The 17,329-nt window shown below is 42.7% G+C and overlaps 3 protein-coding genes across 5 annotated transcripts in view; 2 read left to right on the forward strand and 1 right to left on the reverse strand.

Annotated features, from left to right (window-relative positions):
* Positions 1 to 7,321, reverse strand: part of nrip2 (nuclear receptor interacting protein 2) — a 36,451-nt gene extending 29,130 nt beyond the window's left edge. The window contains exon 1 of the mRNA XM_069902739.1: positions 6,998 to 7,321. Within this exon, the coding sequence (XP_069758840.1) occupies positions 6,998 to 7,153 (156 nt within the window). The 5' untranslated portion in view covers positions 7,154 to 7,321. The remainder of the gene's footprint in view (positions 1 to 6,997) is intronic.
* The window catches only part of itfg2 (integrin alpha FG-GAP repeat containing 2), a 166,140-nt gene that overhangs the window by 130,430 nt on the left and 18,381 nt on the right, over positions 1 to 17,329 (forward strand). The window lies entirely within an intron of this gene.
* Positions 8,365 to 9,274, forward strand: LOC138745231 (octapeptide-repeat protein T2-like). Its single transcript, XM_069902293.1, has 2 exons — positions 8,365 to 8,436; positions 8,636 to 9,274. The coding sequence occupies exons 1-2, from the start codon at positions 8,365 to 8,367 to the stop codon at positions 9,272 to 9,274; spliced, it is 711 nt and encodes a 236-aa protein (XP_069758394.1).

The following is a 17,329-nucleotide window of genomic DNA, read 5'->3' on the forward strand; positions in this document are numbered from 1 at the left end:
TAGAAGAATAATCAGAGACCAAAGATTAAGCAAATTATCAACTGACAATTTACTGAGGGACAATTTTCTATGCTTTAATTCTAGGTAGAAAAGTGTTTCCAGCACATTCCAAAAAGGTAGCATTTTGGCTCTATCTCGACCTCTGCTGACCCAGGATCAGCCCAATGATCACATAGTAGGCCAATAATGGAGTATAAAATATTGCGCAGACCTGTGTTGTGTGTGGAGGAAATGTGGCCTCCCTGCCTGTCTGGAATGTGGGTATTGCAGGTGGTCATGTATCCTCTCCATCTGGAACTTGTTCTGTAGTCACATCACCCGTCAATCAAGGTTGGATTCCGGCCACCCATTAATGCACACTTTGCTGTTGACTAATTTAAATCACCTAGGGTCATTATTGGCTAGAAGCACAGATTAACACTGAATAAAACATCAGAGCATAGCACATTCCTTCTCTCTGCCTTGTGGTCCAAACCCCAGACACTGCTCCATTGCCAGGTTGCTACTGTGGACATTGCTGGAAGCATCAGGGGTAAGGCATGCACTACAATGAGGCTGAGCCATAGTATTGTGATAGATTAATACTTGCAGAGCCACATCCCTGTTGGTACAGGGATGTGCGTGCATGGGTGTAAGAGTCCCTGTTTGTAGTATGTGTACTCAAGTGTGTGACCATGTCAAGTATAGGTTCACGATTGTTGGAGTCCAACACAAGTCAGAGGTGTATAATCGTTGCTTAAGTGAAATAGTAATCGATGCTGTTTAACATTCTCCCCTATTTATCTCCCATGTGTTAATTAAAGTTATGTGTGATTATAACACGTGTCCAGACTCATCTCTCTGTGAACCCACCAAACCTAATGCTTTTCCCATCACAACCTGATATTGGCAGTTTTGGACTTAACACCTATCCCTCAATCAGTTAAATAGCCACCCACAGTTGGAATCATTTGAGATATGCAATATGAGAGGCCGATGTATAATAAGGCATTCTTAATATGGTGTTTGGAACTGAAAGCCCTATTCCGATACTTGTTCAATACCCAAATGATAGATCATTGACATGGCTGTCCAGATTTTGAAAAGTCCTTTCCTAAAATGCCACACAATTCTCTTTAGCAAATTGAGAACTCTAGAACTAGAAGTCAAATGCTGAACTGGATTGTGAATTGGTTATATATCCAGAGAAGGATTATTAGTTAATTGAGGGAAAATGCTATTAGATAGCAAACATAGGAACATCCTCATGAGCAATGGTTTTTTTTAAGAGTACAACATGCTTTTATTCAGTAAGAATAGCACACATGATCTTTGGACTGAACTGGGGTTTTGGCAGGGATCCAGGGTTTATGTCGGGTATGTTGGGGCAGAGTCAGGGGAGGAGCCAGTCCTTAGAGCATCACACAAGTAGTGAATTCCCACCAGCTCTTCAGCGCTTGACGTCCTGCTTTGCGGAAACTGCCAAAATGTTTGGCCTGGAAGTCAGCCTGAAGAAAACTGAGGTCCTCCATCAGCCAGCTCCCCACCATGACTACCAGCCCCCCCACATCTCCATCGGGCACACAAAACTCAAAACGGTCAACCAGTTTACCTATCTCGGCTGCACCATTTCATCAGATGCAAGGATCGACAATGAGATAGACAACAGACTCGCCAAGGCAAATAGCGCCTTTGGGAGACTACACAAAAGAGTCTGGAAAAACAACCAACTGAAAAACCTCACAAAGATAAGCGTATACAAAGCCGTTGTCATACCCACACTCCTGTTCGGCTCCGAATCATGGGTCCTCTACCGGCACCACCTACGGCTCCTAGAACGCTTCCACCAGCGTTGTCTCCGCTCCATCCTCAACATCCATTGGAGCGCTTTCATCCCTAACGTCGAAGAACTCGAGATGGCAGAGGTCGACAGCATCGAGTCCACGCTGCTGAAGATCCAGCTGCACTGGATGGGTCACGTCTCCAGAATGGAGGACCATCGCCTTCCCAAGATCGTGTTATATGGCGAGCTCTCCACTGGCCACCGTGACAGAGGTGCACCAAAGAAGAGGTACAAGGACTGCCTAAAGAAATCTCTTGGTGCCTGCCACATTGACCACCGCCAGTGGGCTGATAACGCCTCAAACCGTGCATCTTGGCGCCTCACAATTCGGCGGGCAGCAACCTCCTTTGAAGAAGACCGCAGAGCCCACCTCACTGACAAAAGGCAAAGGAGGAAAAACCCAGCACCCAACCCCAACCAACCAATTTTCCCCTGCAACCGCTGCAACCGTGTCTGCCTGTCCCGCATCGGACTTGTCAGCCACAAACGAGCCTGCAGCTGACGTGGACTTTTTACCCCCTCCATAAATCTTCGTCCGCGAAGCCAAGCCAAAGACATTCCCCCCACCCCCCCACCGTCCACGGCTGAACTCGCCCCCCCTTCGCGGCTGCACTCACTCGCCTCCCCCCTCCGCGGCTGCACTCCTCATGAGCAATGTTTACTGAAATGTAATCCGTGTCACATGCAGCTTAGCAGCAACAGAATAAAAGACAGATCCCTGAGCAAAAGTTCTGGTAAGGAAGGTCAGAACTTTAATCACTCACACAATGTTGGGATGAGGAGAACTTACAAGGATGGGGTGTTCCCCATTGTAATAAAATCTGATGGGGTTATGGCAAGCAAGATAGAAAAGATATTTGGCAATGCTTAAATGCAGGATGACTGCTTGGAAACGTTAAGGCATACTATTGAAAAATAATTGGAGAGAAATAAGTAAAATGATCAAATAAATTGGAAACACAAGATGATTGCAGTTGAGTTTGTATTAATAAGGCTTGATAAATAAGGTTTTCGATGGAATGATTGAATAGACCTTATCAGCACTGGAGAAACAAGCTGCAATGTTTCAATCGAGGGACATATTTTTTAGTGAATACCATATTAGGAGATAAGAATATTGTGTCACAGTATATTTAACCTTTAGTATTAAGGCTATGAAAAAGGAAAGAATGAATCAAAATCACTTTGGAGGTCGGATGTTACTGTGCTCATGCTTTAACCCCAGTAAAAGCTTTGATCTGGAATTGTGGACAGAGATGGAAAAAGTGACTAGAGGCTCATATGATCAGAAATTGCCTGGATTAGTTTCCTGTAAAACCGATTTCTAAAAACTGAAACATTTGTGTGCATGAGAAGGAATTGAGAGAACCCCATTAAAACCGGTCAGCTTTCACTATTCATTGTCAGGAACCCTGCTTACAGCAGTTTTGCAATCTGCCATGACAGAATCAGCCAGTTCCCCAACTGGAGAGAGTGGGATAGTTTAAAAAAAAACAACCAATAACTGGAGGAGAAAGGAAAGAAAAACATCACATTTTTATTTAACTGAAATATTTTATCTTTTGTGTTTAAAATTGTTTTGGAATGCACCTAGAATGTCAACAGACTGCCTAATGTTCAAAAGTGGACTGCACTCTTCAGGTTGTAATAATGACTGTAATCTACCAGAAAACTTTGGAAATCTGATCTTTAACAAGCAAATTCTGAAATGGTGAAGCAGGACTAGAGAGAAGTGATTCATTGTCTATAACAGCTGCCTAAAATTAGCCTAATAACAAGATATTAGTTTTTGAATTGGATCCTCACGATTGACTGCTACAGAGGTAGGATACAACATGTTTAATGAGAATGAATGAATCCCCTTAAACTATTTCTCAAGATTCAATTTATTGCCCTGTCATAAAAAATAGTGCAATATTACACAAAATTCACTTTAGTCTGCCATAAAAAAGGGAGACTGAAGAAATTGCCTGAAGTGCCTATTACAATAAGAAAGGCAAGCAAAAGAGAGTCCCTTCAGGGTCACCAAATGTCCAGTGATTCCACAGCCCCCACTACCACAGAGTACAGTCTAAACCATTAGCAACCTTACACGATCAGGAACCCTTCAGCACCCTCTTGCATCCCAGTTCCACTACCTGGTGCTCGTTCAGCCAATCTCCAGCTGTCCACAACCTGGTGTGAATTCCCTGATCACAGCCACAGCCTGCGTGGGTTCCTCGCCTCAAGTTGCCAACAGCCCACCGCCTGTGTGTTTCTTCAATCGCAGAAACCCCTGCTGGTCGCTCACTCGCAGAAACCTTCACATTTAAGTAAATGTCTGGTTTTCTTTTCCTCACACAACATTAATATTTCCTTTATGTTAATGTGGTCAGTAGGAGAGAAGTACAGAAAACTTGATTGCTTCACAGGGAAGGGGACCCAAAAACTTTGAACAGAGCCTGAAGGGGTGGTGGGGGTGGGGCAATAGCTGAGGAAAAAGGAAAGGCTTCTCATCAAAACCATGGACTCTCAAGATGCATTCTTGTATATATATTTTTTTAATCTAATTTTGGAAGCAGAAAAATAGGATGCTGCAGCAGTACCAATGTAGCCAAAGAGTGGTATGCACAAACAGGTTTGGAAAATAAATGGAAAAGCTGCCTAACATTAAGTTAAATTGTGGCAAAGGACAGTTTAGACACCAAGGAGCTGTCACAATGTAGGAAGTAGGCTGTCAACTAGAGCACAGGTTGCTCACCTTTCATTTTGTCTCCATTTTTGGCAATATCCTTTGTGGTAAAATTATGTATTAGGTACAAGTTTCTAACAATAATTCAACACACAGAACATAGGCCAGAAAGCTAAAGAAGTGGTCAGATTTTTTAAAAAAAAGTATACATCTTGTAGAGCAATTCTGATGTCCCACCCCCCAGTCTCAGCAAGGTTCTTCAATAGAATATACTTGAACCTCTGCTGATTATCAAGAGCTGGCAGGTTTCTTGCTGTGCTGGGCATCTGATTCTGACATCAGTGAGGCATTATTTTCACATTTTAACCTATTTAATTATGCATCAGGTGAATTCCATACTCCAGGAGTCGAACCAGTTAAAACACCAGAGCTGACAATGTATCTGGATTGTGACATGTGTTCTTTCTCACAATTCCTCTGTGTCCATCACATTAGCTCTCAGGAAGAGTTCTTCCATGCAAGATCACCTGAGAGGTTCACCTTCAAAAAAAAAAGTGGCTTCCCTTCCACTACCATCAATTCAGTCCTCAGCCGCATATCCTGTACATCTGCCCTGGCCTCCTCCACCCCCAGATCCAAACATATCATCACCTCAATTTCCACCATCTACAATGTGATCCCACCACCAGACAGATCTTCCCCTCCATCTTTCGTAAGGTCCATTCCCTCTGTGACTCCTTCATCCACTCAACCTTTCTCACCTATCGCCCCCTTGGTACCAACCATGGTGACTGCAGGAAATGCACACTTGCGCCGTCACCTCCTAAACAATCCTTCTAAGTGAAGCAGCACTTCACTTCTGAATCTGCAGGGGTCATCTACAGCATCCTATGCACTGTTTTGGTGCCCTCTGCAATGAAGAGGGGGCACAGCCTGGGAGATCACCTTCGTTCTGTCCGCTGTAATAGCAGGGATTTCCCTGCAGCCACCTATTTCAGTTACCCACCCCATTCCTCAGCTGACATGTCTGTCCATAGTCTCATGCATCACCAAACTATGACCACCAGCTAAATGGAGGAACAACACCTGAGAACAGTCCAACCAGATAGCATTGACTTCTCTGGTTTTCATTATCCCCCTTCACTCTCTTTCTCCATCTCTGTCTCCCTTCCTCCAGCTCTGCATTTACAGAGCTAAGCCCTGTTCCCAAATCAATTCTCACCTTTTCTCTCCTGCCCTCCTCTCCATGTCCACCTATGGCCTCTAGGTTGTTGGCCTGTGCTCCACCCCCTGTCTTTTCTCTCCCCCCCCCCCCCGACCTTTTTTATTTCAGGCACCTACCTGACAAAGGGCTAAGGGCGAAAACACTGGTTATATATCTTTGCCTCCTATGGATATTGTGGGACCTGCTGAGTTTCTGAAGCACTTTTGTGTATTTTCTAACTCACAATGTTTGGTTTGGGGAAAACTGATTAAAATGAAGGCCTTCCTTTCTGTGTCCCCTCTCAGTTCTAGGTGTTCCCCATTATTTTCTTTGACAATTTTTCCATTTTTAATTCCTTCTGCTTCGCCCATTCGTTTAGGTTCTCATTCTCCATATTTTCTCTGCCAAGTGCCATCGATGAAGGGTCTATTGCAACATTGTTATGATCTGGAATCATTGCTGGTCAGAGCATTGGACGATTCGGGGATAACGATCCAAGATAAGGAAAACCGTCTCCGTGGCTTTGATAATAAAGAGGTGGGGAAACAATATCGATTGAATAGTTCTCCTGGGGACTTGACAAGCCCAACACCATCTCTCCCATTTGCTTTGCAAACATTTATCTTTTATTTGATACAATTCATGTTTCTTTAAGTATCTTCCAGCTGTGTGTCTACCCTGCTGCTCATCTGGGCTTGTGCATTCTTTCCATATTATTCCCAATTTCCCCCATTTATTTTCCGCGCACCTTTACCTCCATTCTCTCTCTTATCCTTGTGACTTCATTTGAACAAACATGTCTTCAATTTTCAGATGCACTGATGTAGATGGGACGAAGTTTCAATTTTTTTGATCTTCACGCTGGTAACACTGGTTTAGTTTGACATTTTCTTGTTAAACCATGTATTGTATCACTCCAAGGTTGTTCATATTCCCAATGGTCACATCAACTCTCGATCTTGTCAAAATTTCATTTAAATCGCAGCAGGACCGTTTTCCTATCGCCACAAAAACTAGTCCTGCTTAACAGAGAGCTGGAAGTCTTTAAAGGGAACCCCGACACACACATCACGTATTAACATGCTGCGGATGTCAAATGCATCTGAAATGTGGGTTGTATGCAAAATACGTTGACAGCAACTTGTATTGGGACGAATATCTATCCACGAGCCCCATTTAAAAACACGACTATATACAATCTATATGGCAGTAAATGTATGCGGTAGGTCAAAGACTATGAAGTGCAAACGTTCACACGATGTTCACCGCAGACTCCGCCGCCACCAGGCAGACGACTCACCAGATCTTTTGATGTTCCCATCCTTTTTAGTCCATCCAAAGGGAGCAGATCTGCAGAATCTTTATGGATGAACTGTGTAGCCTGCTTTAGTCGCCTCTTCTGCTGCAAGATAGCTTTATCCCTGATTTCCATTTCGTTTTTCTTGAGCTGGGACATTGCTGCACCATTTGCTTCCCCCCTGACTTGCGGTGATTACTGCTGCCCTCTCCCTCTGCTCCTCTCTCCCGCACCTCGCTCTTCTGCGGCTCGCTCGCTAGCCAGCCAGGGATTTTTTTTCGAGAGGGTGCCCGCAATGTACGTCATGGCCAGTATATTTCCATAAATAACAAGGGATTAAAAAAAATGTGCACAAGAAAACCGGGAAGAAAGAAAGACCCCAGAAGTGGAGGCAGGCAGCGACCTTGCGGAGTTGGGATTTGGACAATAAACCTCCCGAAAATGAACCTGAAACGAATCGTAACTAATTCCGAACTCGGGCAAAAGTGGTTGCCTCTCCTTCTCAACCTCATTACAGTTTGTTTTGAAATTGTCAGTTTGGTTTGTTGGGGTGATGAATATTTTCCTTCGCAGGTTTGCTTGAAGGGGGAAAAACTCAAGTAGCCAATTAAGTCTCATAAAATTCAAGCATTTCATAAAAGTTTGTAACATACATGATGATTGTAAGATCTGTAAATCTGCTCGCAATTCGGTATTTATCGGATATGATTTGGAAGAATGAACCCTTGGAACCAATTCCAAGACAACGCAAGACGCACTCCTGGACATTTATTGATTTTTGTTGGTTCCTGTGAACGAATTTGAACGTCATTAAAGGGAGACACCGTCTTCGTCCTTTGCATACCCGCCGGTTCTTCAAACGTTTCCCTTTAATACAGCGCCATCAACCATTGCCATCATCTCAGAGCTCCGAATAACGTTTAACAGCCTAGGAATTGTTTTTCGCTTTTTGGAGTGTGAAACTTGTCCTTGCGGTCAGCACCAAACGCCCTCAAAATGTTTCACATTTTCAAAAAAAGAATCTTGAAACAGCATTGGGGTGGCCAGCTCTCCAGTCCCAAATATGCGACCTGCGCTTTGCACTTCATGCAGGGCAATTGTTCACTCTGAACGACTCACAGGGCATTGACCTTTAAAGAGACAGCCCTGAGTCTACTCTGTGGCTTCCTCGGAGGGTCACAGGAGGGGAGAGAGGGGGTGCTCTCCCTTTCACTGAGAAGTCCGTGGAAAACGCTTGCCCATGAGATCCCGACCAGGGCGGAGAACGTGCATTCGGAAGGGACCATCCACAGCCACAACTTGTCTCCTTCAGCAGCGAGAATGTCAATATCGTGGAGCAGTGTTGGAAGAAATGTCATGACGGGTCAACGATGAATGTTGCAAGTATGCACACAGAGGCCAAGACAAGACTCCAAGGGGATCAGAACGAAACCCCTTCGAGAGTATTTTTTATCTACCCAATTTAAGGCAAGTTAACGAGGGACTGGATTGGATGGAGCTGGAGGCTTCCACATGGCATTGGATGGGCATTGAGAACGTCCATCTCCGAAAGAGCAGTAATACGCCGAACTATGGTGCACCAAAAAGCAAAAATAATGCGGGCTCTGGATTTATTAAATACAACATCATGACTCTTTTCAGGGAGAAGAATATGCATATGCCTGGAGAGAAGTGCCGGTCGTGCGTGCACGGAGACAGCAACAGGCTCGTGCACGGAGACAGCAACAGGCTCGTGCACGGAGACAGCAACAGGCTCGTGCACGGAGACAGCAACAGGCTCGTGCACGGAGACAGCAACAGGCTCGTGCACGGAGACAGCAACAGGCTCGTGCACGGAGACAGCAACAGGCTCGTGCACGGAGACAGCAACAGGCTCGTGCACGGAGACAGCAACAGGCTCGTGCATGGGGACGTGCACGGAGACAGCAACAGGCTCGTGCATGGGGACGTGCACGGAGACAGCAACAGGCTCGTGCATGGGGACGTGCACGGAGACAGCAACAGGCTCGTGCATGGGGACGTGCACGGAGACAGCAACAGGCTCGTGCATGGGGACGTGCACGGAGGCAGCAACAGGCTCGTGCATGGGGACGTGCACGGAGGCAGCAACAGGCTCGTGCATGGGGACGTGCACGGAGGCAGCAACAGGCTCGTGCATGGGGACGTGCACGGAGGCAGCAACAGGCTCGTGCATGGGGACGTGCACGGAGGCAGCAACAGGCTCGTGCATGGGGACGTGCACGGAGGCAGCAACAGGCTCGTGCATGGGGACAGGAATAGGCTATGCAGAGCACGCATCTTGCGAGATCGCTCTCTGAGCCGTGCTGCTCATCTACTGGCAGTAGAACCAGTTGGTTCTGTACTGGGGAGCTTTTGCCATATGTCCATCCAATATGGAATACCCAGCCGCACGCACCACAGCTCATGGCAATTTACAGAGATTATGAGTCCCTTGTGTGCTTGATTTGAAAAAAAAATTATGGACACATAACGTTACATGAAATTCTTCAACTTTGGTCTATCGTAAGGCAGATAGAGAGCCGCCACTTTTGTGGGTGGTGGTGAGGAATGGCCGATTGATCATTGGAGAAGTTGTCAGTTTCAGAATTATTCTGGATTTGCTGTGACATTAGTTGAGATTTCATACTCACCTCCAGAGATTTGCCAGAGCCCTGCAGATACATGGCCAAATGCTCTGATGGTTGTTCTCTAGGCATTGCTTGAGGGGGTGGAGAATGCCTGGGCTTCCTGTTGGAAAAAGAAGAGGGAGATTGTGGAGGTAGACCTCCTTCAGCTGGAGGCTCTATCCATCTATGAATTCACCATGTGTCAGGTAAATGTGATTGTCTGGTCAGATCCATCACACGCCAGGCATAAGGTAGTTAGATTGTGCTGCCTGTGACAGAGAAGGTGACAGTAACCAGAGAAGTTTATACCTCTGAGACTTCTCAGGCTGATGCCAAGGACATCAGTAACATCTCACATTTTTCAGCAACTACAAAAACAGCCAAAAAGGTGTAATGCTCAAAAGAATTGAGTACTTCTGGGTGCAGACAATGAACCTTGAGAGCACCAATTGCAATGGTCGCTGCACTAAGGGAGCAAAGAAAAATGCCTACAACTTTCATCTGTTGACTGTGCTTTTGGTCTTTGAGCCACCCGAGGCACCTCTTTGGAGGCAACAACGTTTTGTCAGAACCCAGGAAAGTTCAAAATCAAAGATTTTAAATCGCAGAGAAGAGTGAGAGAACAAAAAAAAATCAGTGGGCAGACATTCAGGGGTGAAGTGCTAATCTTTTCATCAGAAACTGCCCCATGAGGTGCCTGGAGCGGTGCTCCGGTGAGCTTCCTGCAGACATTGCATCACAGCACACCACACACTCTTGTCATGAAGCCTTGCAGTAAAATAGAACAGGGTACAATATAGGATTTCATTTAAATTACTAAGTTATCTGTTCCCATGCCATTGCAGTTAGAATTCTTAATTGCAGTGGCAGATTTTGGCTTTCAAGGTCTTGAACCTCCTGAGACTACCTTAACCTTGATCATAAATATTCCAGGACTAACAAAAGATCTGCCTTCAATCTAGAAACCAATTGTTTTTCTTGAACTAATGTAACTGTCAATATTTATCTATCCTTTTATATTTATTATTTCTGTTTCTACCTTGGCATATTGTCGTAATTCAATGTATACTCTTTTAATTGATGCATCTTATCTACCTGTTTGTCTGCAGCAATGAAGAATTCAGTGTATTTATACATTGTATTATGTGTATGACAATAAAAGCTCATGATCATCAAATTTTAAACTGATAATACCATTGTTGAGGCGACACCAACCATTCTTAATCAATTTTTGGCTATGGCCCCCTTAGAACTCTGCTCAAAATTTGTGGACCCCCTTCCCTGTGAAGCAGTCATCTAGTTGGTTTCTTCCATACTTCTCTCCTTCTGACTACATAAACACACAAAAAAAGTTATGTTGAATAAAGTAAACAAGACTTATTTAAATGTGCTGTGACCCCCAGGGAGCTGTAGGGCCTCTGATGAGAATGGCTGGACTACATACTTGAAATTTTATCCCATTGCATCCCAAATCAGTTTTGTTTGGATAGGTGAAAGTATTAGTACCGTGGGGAAGAAGTATATTACTTCATTACTTTCCTGAGATTGAAGAGTTGAAGCTCACTCATGAACAATGATGGTGCCCAGGAGGGAGACTGGTAATGTCAGCATTGTTCCGAACGGAAAGAAAAGAAAGACATAGTAAATGAATAAATAAATTAATTTGTACCATTATGTGCTCCTGTCGTGATATTCATGAATATTTCACCTTATCATTATAAACAGTAGGTCAAATCTGTCTCCTGGAGCTTTCAGAATTCTGAAATTCACTATCTCTATTCGGTTCATGTGGACAGTCACATTTGATTTACAGGAAATTCTATGAGAACCAAAGTTTAATAATAAATTGGTGGAGTTTATTTTGCATATTCTATAGTTGAGACATCACAAGTGCGAACATTATAGAGATTATGCTGTCAAATTAAGGATACAAGTGAGAATTGGCATATTAAGAAATAGTTAATTACTCCAGTAATACTTTTTAAGAAATGATACTTTACCTTTGTTAATAAAAGGAAGAACAAATTCTTCATTTCGTTCAAGGCTGTTTGAAGTTGATTTGGGAAATTTAGATTTCACAGCCCAACTCATTTCATGAAGAGAAACAGAGGAATAATGATGGTTTTTGGAGAGTTACAGCTTTTAGTTTGCAAGCCTGATATGTCCTCTGCAGCTCCTCCATTTCCATCTGAATCGTACAACTAGGGCCTGATTTGGGAGATGTTATTTGATTCAATGCCTCAGTACAATGTTGAAAGAATGGGGTAATGTGTTTGCAAAATATGTTATCTTCTGACTGAAATTTCATTTCAAAATCTAGTCGAGTTATTACAGAAGTTCTGCGATAAAGTCTCCTTTTAATTTTGTTATTGGCAAAGCTAACAAGCCCAGCATTTATTGCCTATATTCCTCCCCCTGCCAAAAAAAAATATTCATGGTAAATATTTGTAATGGAAACATAGAACAAAAACTTTTTATATTTATAGTGCTATTCAGTCTATACATTCAGGTTCAGCACATAGTGGTACTTGGTGCTGACATACTTTGGTTCCAAACACAGCCTGGTGGAGCCACACTTGAAGGTAGACATCTGGATGAGGGCACTGTTGGGTATGTGTTTGACTCATTGTTAAGGGACTTATACACTGTGACCCCTTGCTCTGTTTCATCTTGCGTTTTCAGATGAATTGGAAGATAACTCAGATGACTACCAGGCCAGAGCACAGGCCACATCTGCACCAAGTACATTTGTAGCCGAAAGTAGTTTGCATCTGATGACTAGTACCACTCCCACAGCCCAAGCTTTGCTATCTGCTCAAGCCAATTTTGTTACATTCCTCTGCTCCTCCAAACCAGATCTGCGGCAACTTAAGGATGTCAGTCCTGATGGTAAAGAGGATGGTAGACTGATCAGGCTAGTTGTCATAGAGATTACCTTGCCTCCTAACTCTAACTTAAACATGTGACAGATGCTGATCGATATGAATACCAATCATGGATCCTATTATAAGGTGGTGATGTCACCTGTCTTTGATTGATCCTGAACTGATTGGTCACCTGAAGAATTTTGAAAGGGATTTAAAAATCAACCAAAATGAGTGTGTCTGGAGTCACATTTGATTGGTGAGTATTTACAGCAATATCAGTTTCCGTAACTGATTGAATTTAAAATTTCCATCTACTGCAGAATTTGAAATTTGAAATCATGCCTCCATATTATTTTTCCAGTTTATCCACTTTGCTTCCATTCTAAAATCATGGCAGTTGATAAAAGATTGTACTTTCCTGGCAAAGCATCTCCCTCAGCCAGACTAAGTTAACAATGTTTTCCATCTCTTGGGGACATTTTAACAATGATAGCTCACACTTTTGGTTAAATATGTGCAGCCACTCCCAATTTTACAATAGCAAAAGGATTCTGTTGTGAGGGACAATCTGAGATTGGTGGCACGATTGGTGTAGCAGTTAGCACAATGCCTTTATAGTGCCAGCAATTGGGACTGGACCTGGGTTCGAATCCCATGCTGTCTTTAAGGAGTTTGTACGTTCCCCTGTGTCTGCGTGGATTTTCTCCAGGGTCCTTGGTTTCCTCCCACCAGAAACCTACTGGGATGTAGGTTAATGGGATGTAAATTGAGCGGCAAAGTCTCATAGAGCTGAATTGGCCTGTTACAGTGCTGTATGTCTAAATTAAAACATGCCTCGAAGTATTATTTTAAAGCTTATTGTAAAGGAAGTTTAACTGTTCCAAGTACAAGTAGCACTGCAAGAAATGTGATAAACAATTCTTGGCTCCATGGAAATCAGTTAAATTGCTTGCTGGTAACCTGGCAACAGCTGGTAATGATCAGGATCAACAACGTTCAGTTTTCTAGTCAAACTGGATTGGTGAAAGGCAATGTTAGAACAAGACATAAACCCATTGCTCAACAGTTGCTTAGGAAGCACTGCAACAAATGAGAGGATGGGTCTCTGGAGAAGTTCGGTAAGTTACTTCACAATATTGTAATCCTTACCAGATATCCAAATGCACTGTGGCCTAAAATTGATTATAGTCATTTAATTAATTATCTGAGATTAAACTATAAGAAAATAAAGTTTTTTAAATGTTAGATTTCCTTTTGCAATTCTAAATTCAAGCAGTGAATGTTAAATGAATTGTATTTTACAAGATTACTTTTGTGGGTGTCTCTGTGTGTAAATTTGAAATGACAGGTCACAATGACTTCCAAACCTATCTGTAATTATAATAGAACGTATACTTTGAGGCTTTTATTTCGATGTGCTAGTTATCATTTCCTTCCACTCTTCCTCAGTGTGCTCTATCACTATTAGAGGATATTGCTGTTCTTTCTTATTCCAAAGCCCTTTTTATATCTCATTTCTTGGTCATTTACACATCATGTAGAACTTGACCCTAACTTGCCCAGAACATTGCTGACTTGTTCTCTTGCCCCTGAATACAAATTAATCTTGCTCACTTCATTGAGAAGTTGTATGATTTATTTACTCCCAGAGTCAAAACACCCAGAGTAAAATTTTACACCTTTTGATGTTATTTTGGAAATTATACATAAAGTGATGAGAGATCAAAATCTGATTTTAGTATCCAAGTCCTGTCGCTATTGATACTATTTTCATGTACCAGTGCCATTGAATATCTTGAAAAGAGATGTAAGGCATTGTTGCCTGGTAGTGGTAGAGGATACGAGTCTGTCCATGAGTGACAACACTTCTCAGTGTATAATCCTCTGGTTTCAATACCTGCAAAGAGGAAGTAGAGTGGTAGATGCAATGGCCTCTTCCCATGGGCTCCCTGAACAGTGACTGGCTGAAGGGGTACCAGGTATCGGAACAAGGATGTGAGGAGGTGCTGAAGGTGCCGAGGGGTTTCTCACCATGTCGGAGGTGCGAATCTGGGGCTTGGTTTGTTGATTGTTTGGATTGGGCTCTGTGTGACTGCATAGGCTGTGGATTTGCTGGAAGTGAATCTACGGACACTCGGTGACTCTGGCGGGGGTGGAGACTCTCCTTTACTTCTCTCTCTCTGACTGTTAAAGGCACCAGGCAATTTCTGCCGATGGCAAATCTGTCTACCTTACAGTAGACAAAAGCAATTTCATCTAATATGACACTGTTTTTGTTACAATGACAATAAATTGAATCTTTCACCAAGTTGATGAGCTTCCAGCAGTTCTGGATGTCAGTCTCTGTATGCATCCTTGGAATAGCCTGAAAATCAGAGAATCCTCTGTCATGCTGCTACTGGAGATGAACCATGACAAGGACCTCGCATCCTTCTCCACACACTCATAGCAAATCTGCATTCTGTAAAGAGATGGGCAACTGTCTCCACTCCGCTGCAGTGATCATGGGGACAACGGCAGTGTAGAATATAGTTCTGTTGTACAGAGAGGACTTGACCAGGAGTGCTGCTTCCACCTCCAACCAGGCCAAGTCCTGGTGTTTGTTCGTGAGTACTAGGTGATGAGGCATTCTGACAGATGAACTGGACAACAAGATCAGGATGATCGCACTACAGTATCCAATGTCCTTGTCTCTCCATGTCTGCAGGATGTTCCACACTGACCACTACCTGATAGACTGGTGGTAAAAGGTGTTTGTCTGGAAAAATATTTCCATGTAGGATAGGTGGTGTAGCAAAGTTCAGCTGACTGGGACATTGCGTGGCATTTGGGCTAGGCCTATCCTTCTCAACACCTGGGACAGGTAGAACCTCAGCACATAGCAAAATATGGTGCCCTCACATTTTGGTTCCATGCACAGCCTGATGCATGGTGGTCACATGAAGGTGGTCATCAGGATGAGGACCACACTGGGCATACTCTTTCCCCCATTGTCTGGTGATATACATGGTGACCCTTTCCATCTTGGATCCCCATGTGAATTGGAAGACTGCTCTGTTGACCTCTAGGGTGGAGGTGAAGGGGATGAGCTACATACATCATGTCCAGCAGTACCATGCCATAATTGATTACTAGGTTCTTTTTTGTTATTGAGAGGAATATCACACCCACAGGCCCATTATTTGGAGGACCTTTGCAATCCACTCCAACCAATTTTTGTTGCACACCTCAGTCCCTCCAAACCAGATCCCTAACACTTTCAGGTAGTCAGATCTATGAAGGGGATAGCGGACTGGTTAGACCAGTTATCGAAAAGCATTGCCTCGCTCTTCCAGTTTACCCTAGAGCCTGATGCTGACTCCAATGGAATATTCCAATGGAATACATTTATCCATTTCTATGTACCATTGCTGTATTCTCAGGCTATCTTCTAATTTCCAGGTTGACATAATACATTTTTTTGCTACAGCTAAGGCTATCATAATAAATCTTTTTTGTGCTCCATCCAAATCGAGTCCAAGTTCTTTACTTCTTATATTACTTAGAAGAAAGATCTCTGGATTTTTTGGTATGTTGCTTTTTGTGATTTTATTTAATACCTGATTTAGATCGTCCCAAAACTTTTCCACTTTCTCACATGCCCAAATTGCATGTACTTTTATTCCCATTTCCTTCTTACAGCGAAAACATCTGTCTGATACTGTTGGGTCCCATTTATTTAACTTTTGGGGCGTTGTGTACAGCCTGTGTAACCAATTATATTGTATCATGAGTAACCTCATGTTTATTGTATTTCTCATAGTTCCGGAGCAGAGCTTTTCCTATGTTTCATTCTTTATGTTTAGATCTTTTTTTTAAAATTTTTTATTTTTCACACCATAAATCACATTAGCCATGATACACACTTTTTCCTTTTCACACATATACAGTGACATTTTCTCCCCCCCCCCCACTCCCTCCTCCCAACCCACCCCCCCCCCCCCACCGCCCCCCCCATCCATTTAAGGTATACAATCTAGGATACATTAAACCAGTCAGACAATGTTGTCACTCAACAAAAATACACCAGAAATTCTACTGAGTCCATTCTTTTCTTTCCTTCTCCTTCCATCAACTTAGGTAATGGTTGTCTCCGGTAGGTTTTCGCTATTGTATTTAATGTAAGGCTCCCATATTTGTTCAAATATTTCAATATTATTTCTTAAACTATATGTTATTTTTTCTAATGGAATACATTTATTCATTTCTATATACCATTGTTGTATTTTCAAATTATCTTCCAATTTCCAGGTTGACATAATACATTTTTTTGCTACGGCTAGAGCTATCTTAACAAATCTTTTTTGTGCATCCTCCAAATCAATTCCAAATTCTTTGTTTTTTATGTTACTTAGGAGAAAGATCTCTGGATTCTTTGGTATATTGTTTTCTGTTATTTTATTTAATATCTGATTGAGATCTTCCCAAAATTTTTCTACTTTCTCACATGTCCAGATTGCATGAATTGTTGTTCCCATTTCTTTTTTACATCGAAAACATCTATCAGATACTGTTGGGTCCCATTTATTTAACTTTTGAGGTGTAATGTATAGTCTGTGTATCCAGTTATATTGTATCATACGTAGCCTCGTATTTATTGTATTTCTCATCGTTCCAGAACATAATTTCTCCCATGTTTCCTTTTTTATCTTTATATTTAAATCTTGTTCCCATTTTTGTTTAGTTTTACCATTTGTTTCCTCATTCTCCTTTTCTTGCAGTTTAATATACATATTTGTTATAAATCTTTTGATTATCATTGTATCTGTAATCACATATTCAAGATTACTTGCCTCTGGCAA

This window comes from Narcine bancroftii, chromosome 11 (genome assembly GCF_036971445.1).
Source record: "Narcine bancroftii isolate sNarBan1 chromosome 11, sNarBan1.hap1, whole genome shotgun sequence".
NCBI lineage: Eukaryota > Metazoa > Chordata > Chondrichthyes > Torpediniformes > Narcinidae > Narcine > Narcine bancroftii.

Excerpts from the sequence above, each read along its gene's own strand:
- LOC138745231 (XM_069902293.1), top strand. The coding sequence starts at position 8,365 with ATGAATGTTGCAAGTATGCACACAGAGGCCAAGACAAGACTCCAAGGG. Across the intron at positions 8,437-8,635 it reads AGAACGAAACCCCTTCGAGA|GGAGAAGAATATGCATATGC; the intron begins GTATTTTTTATC and ends GACTCTTTTCAG.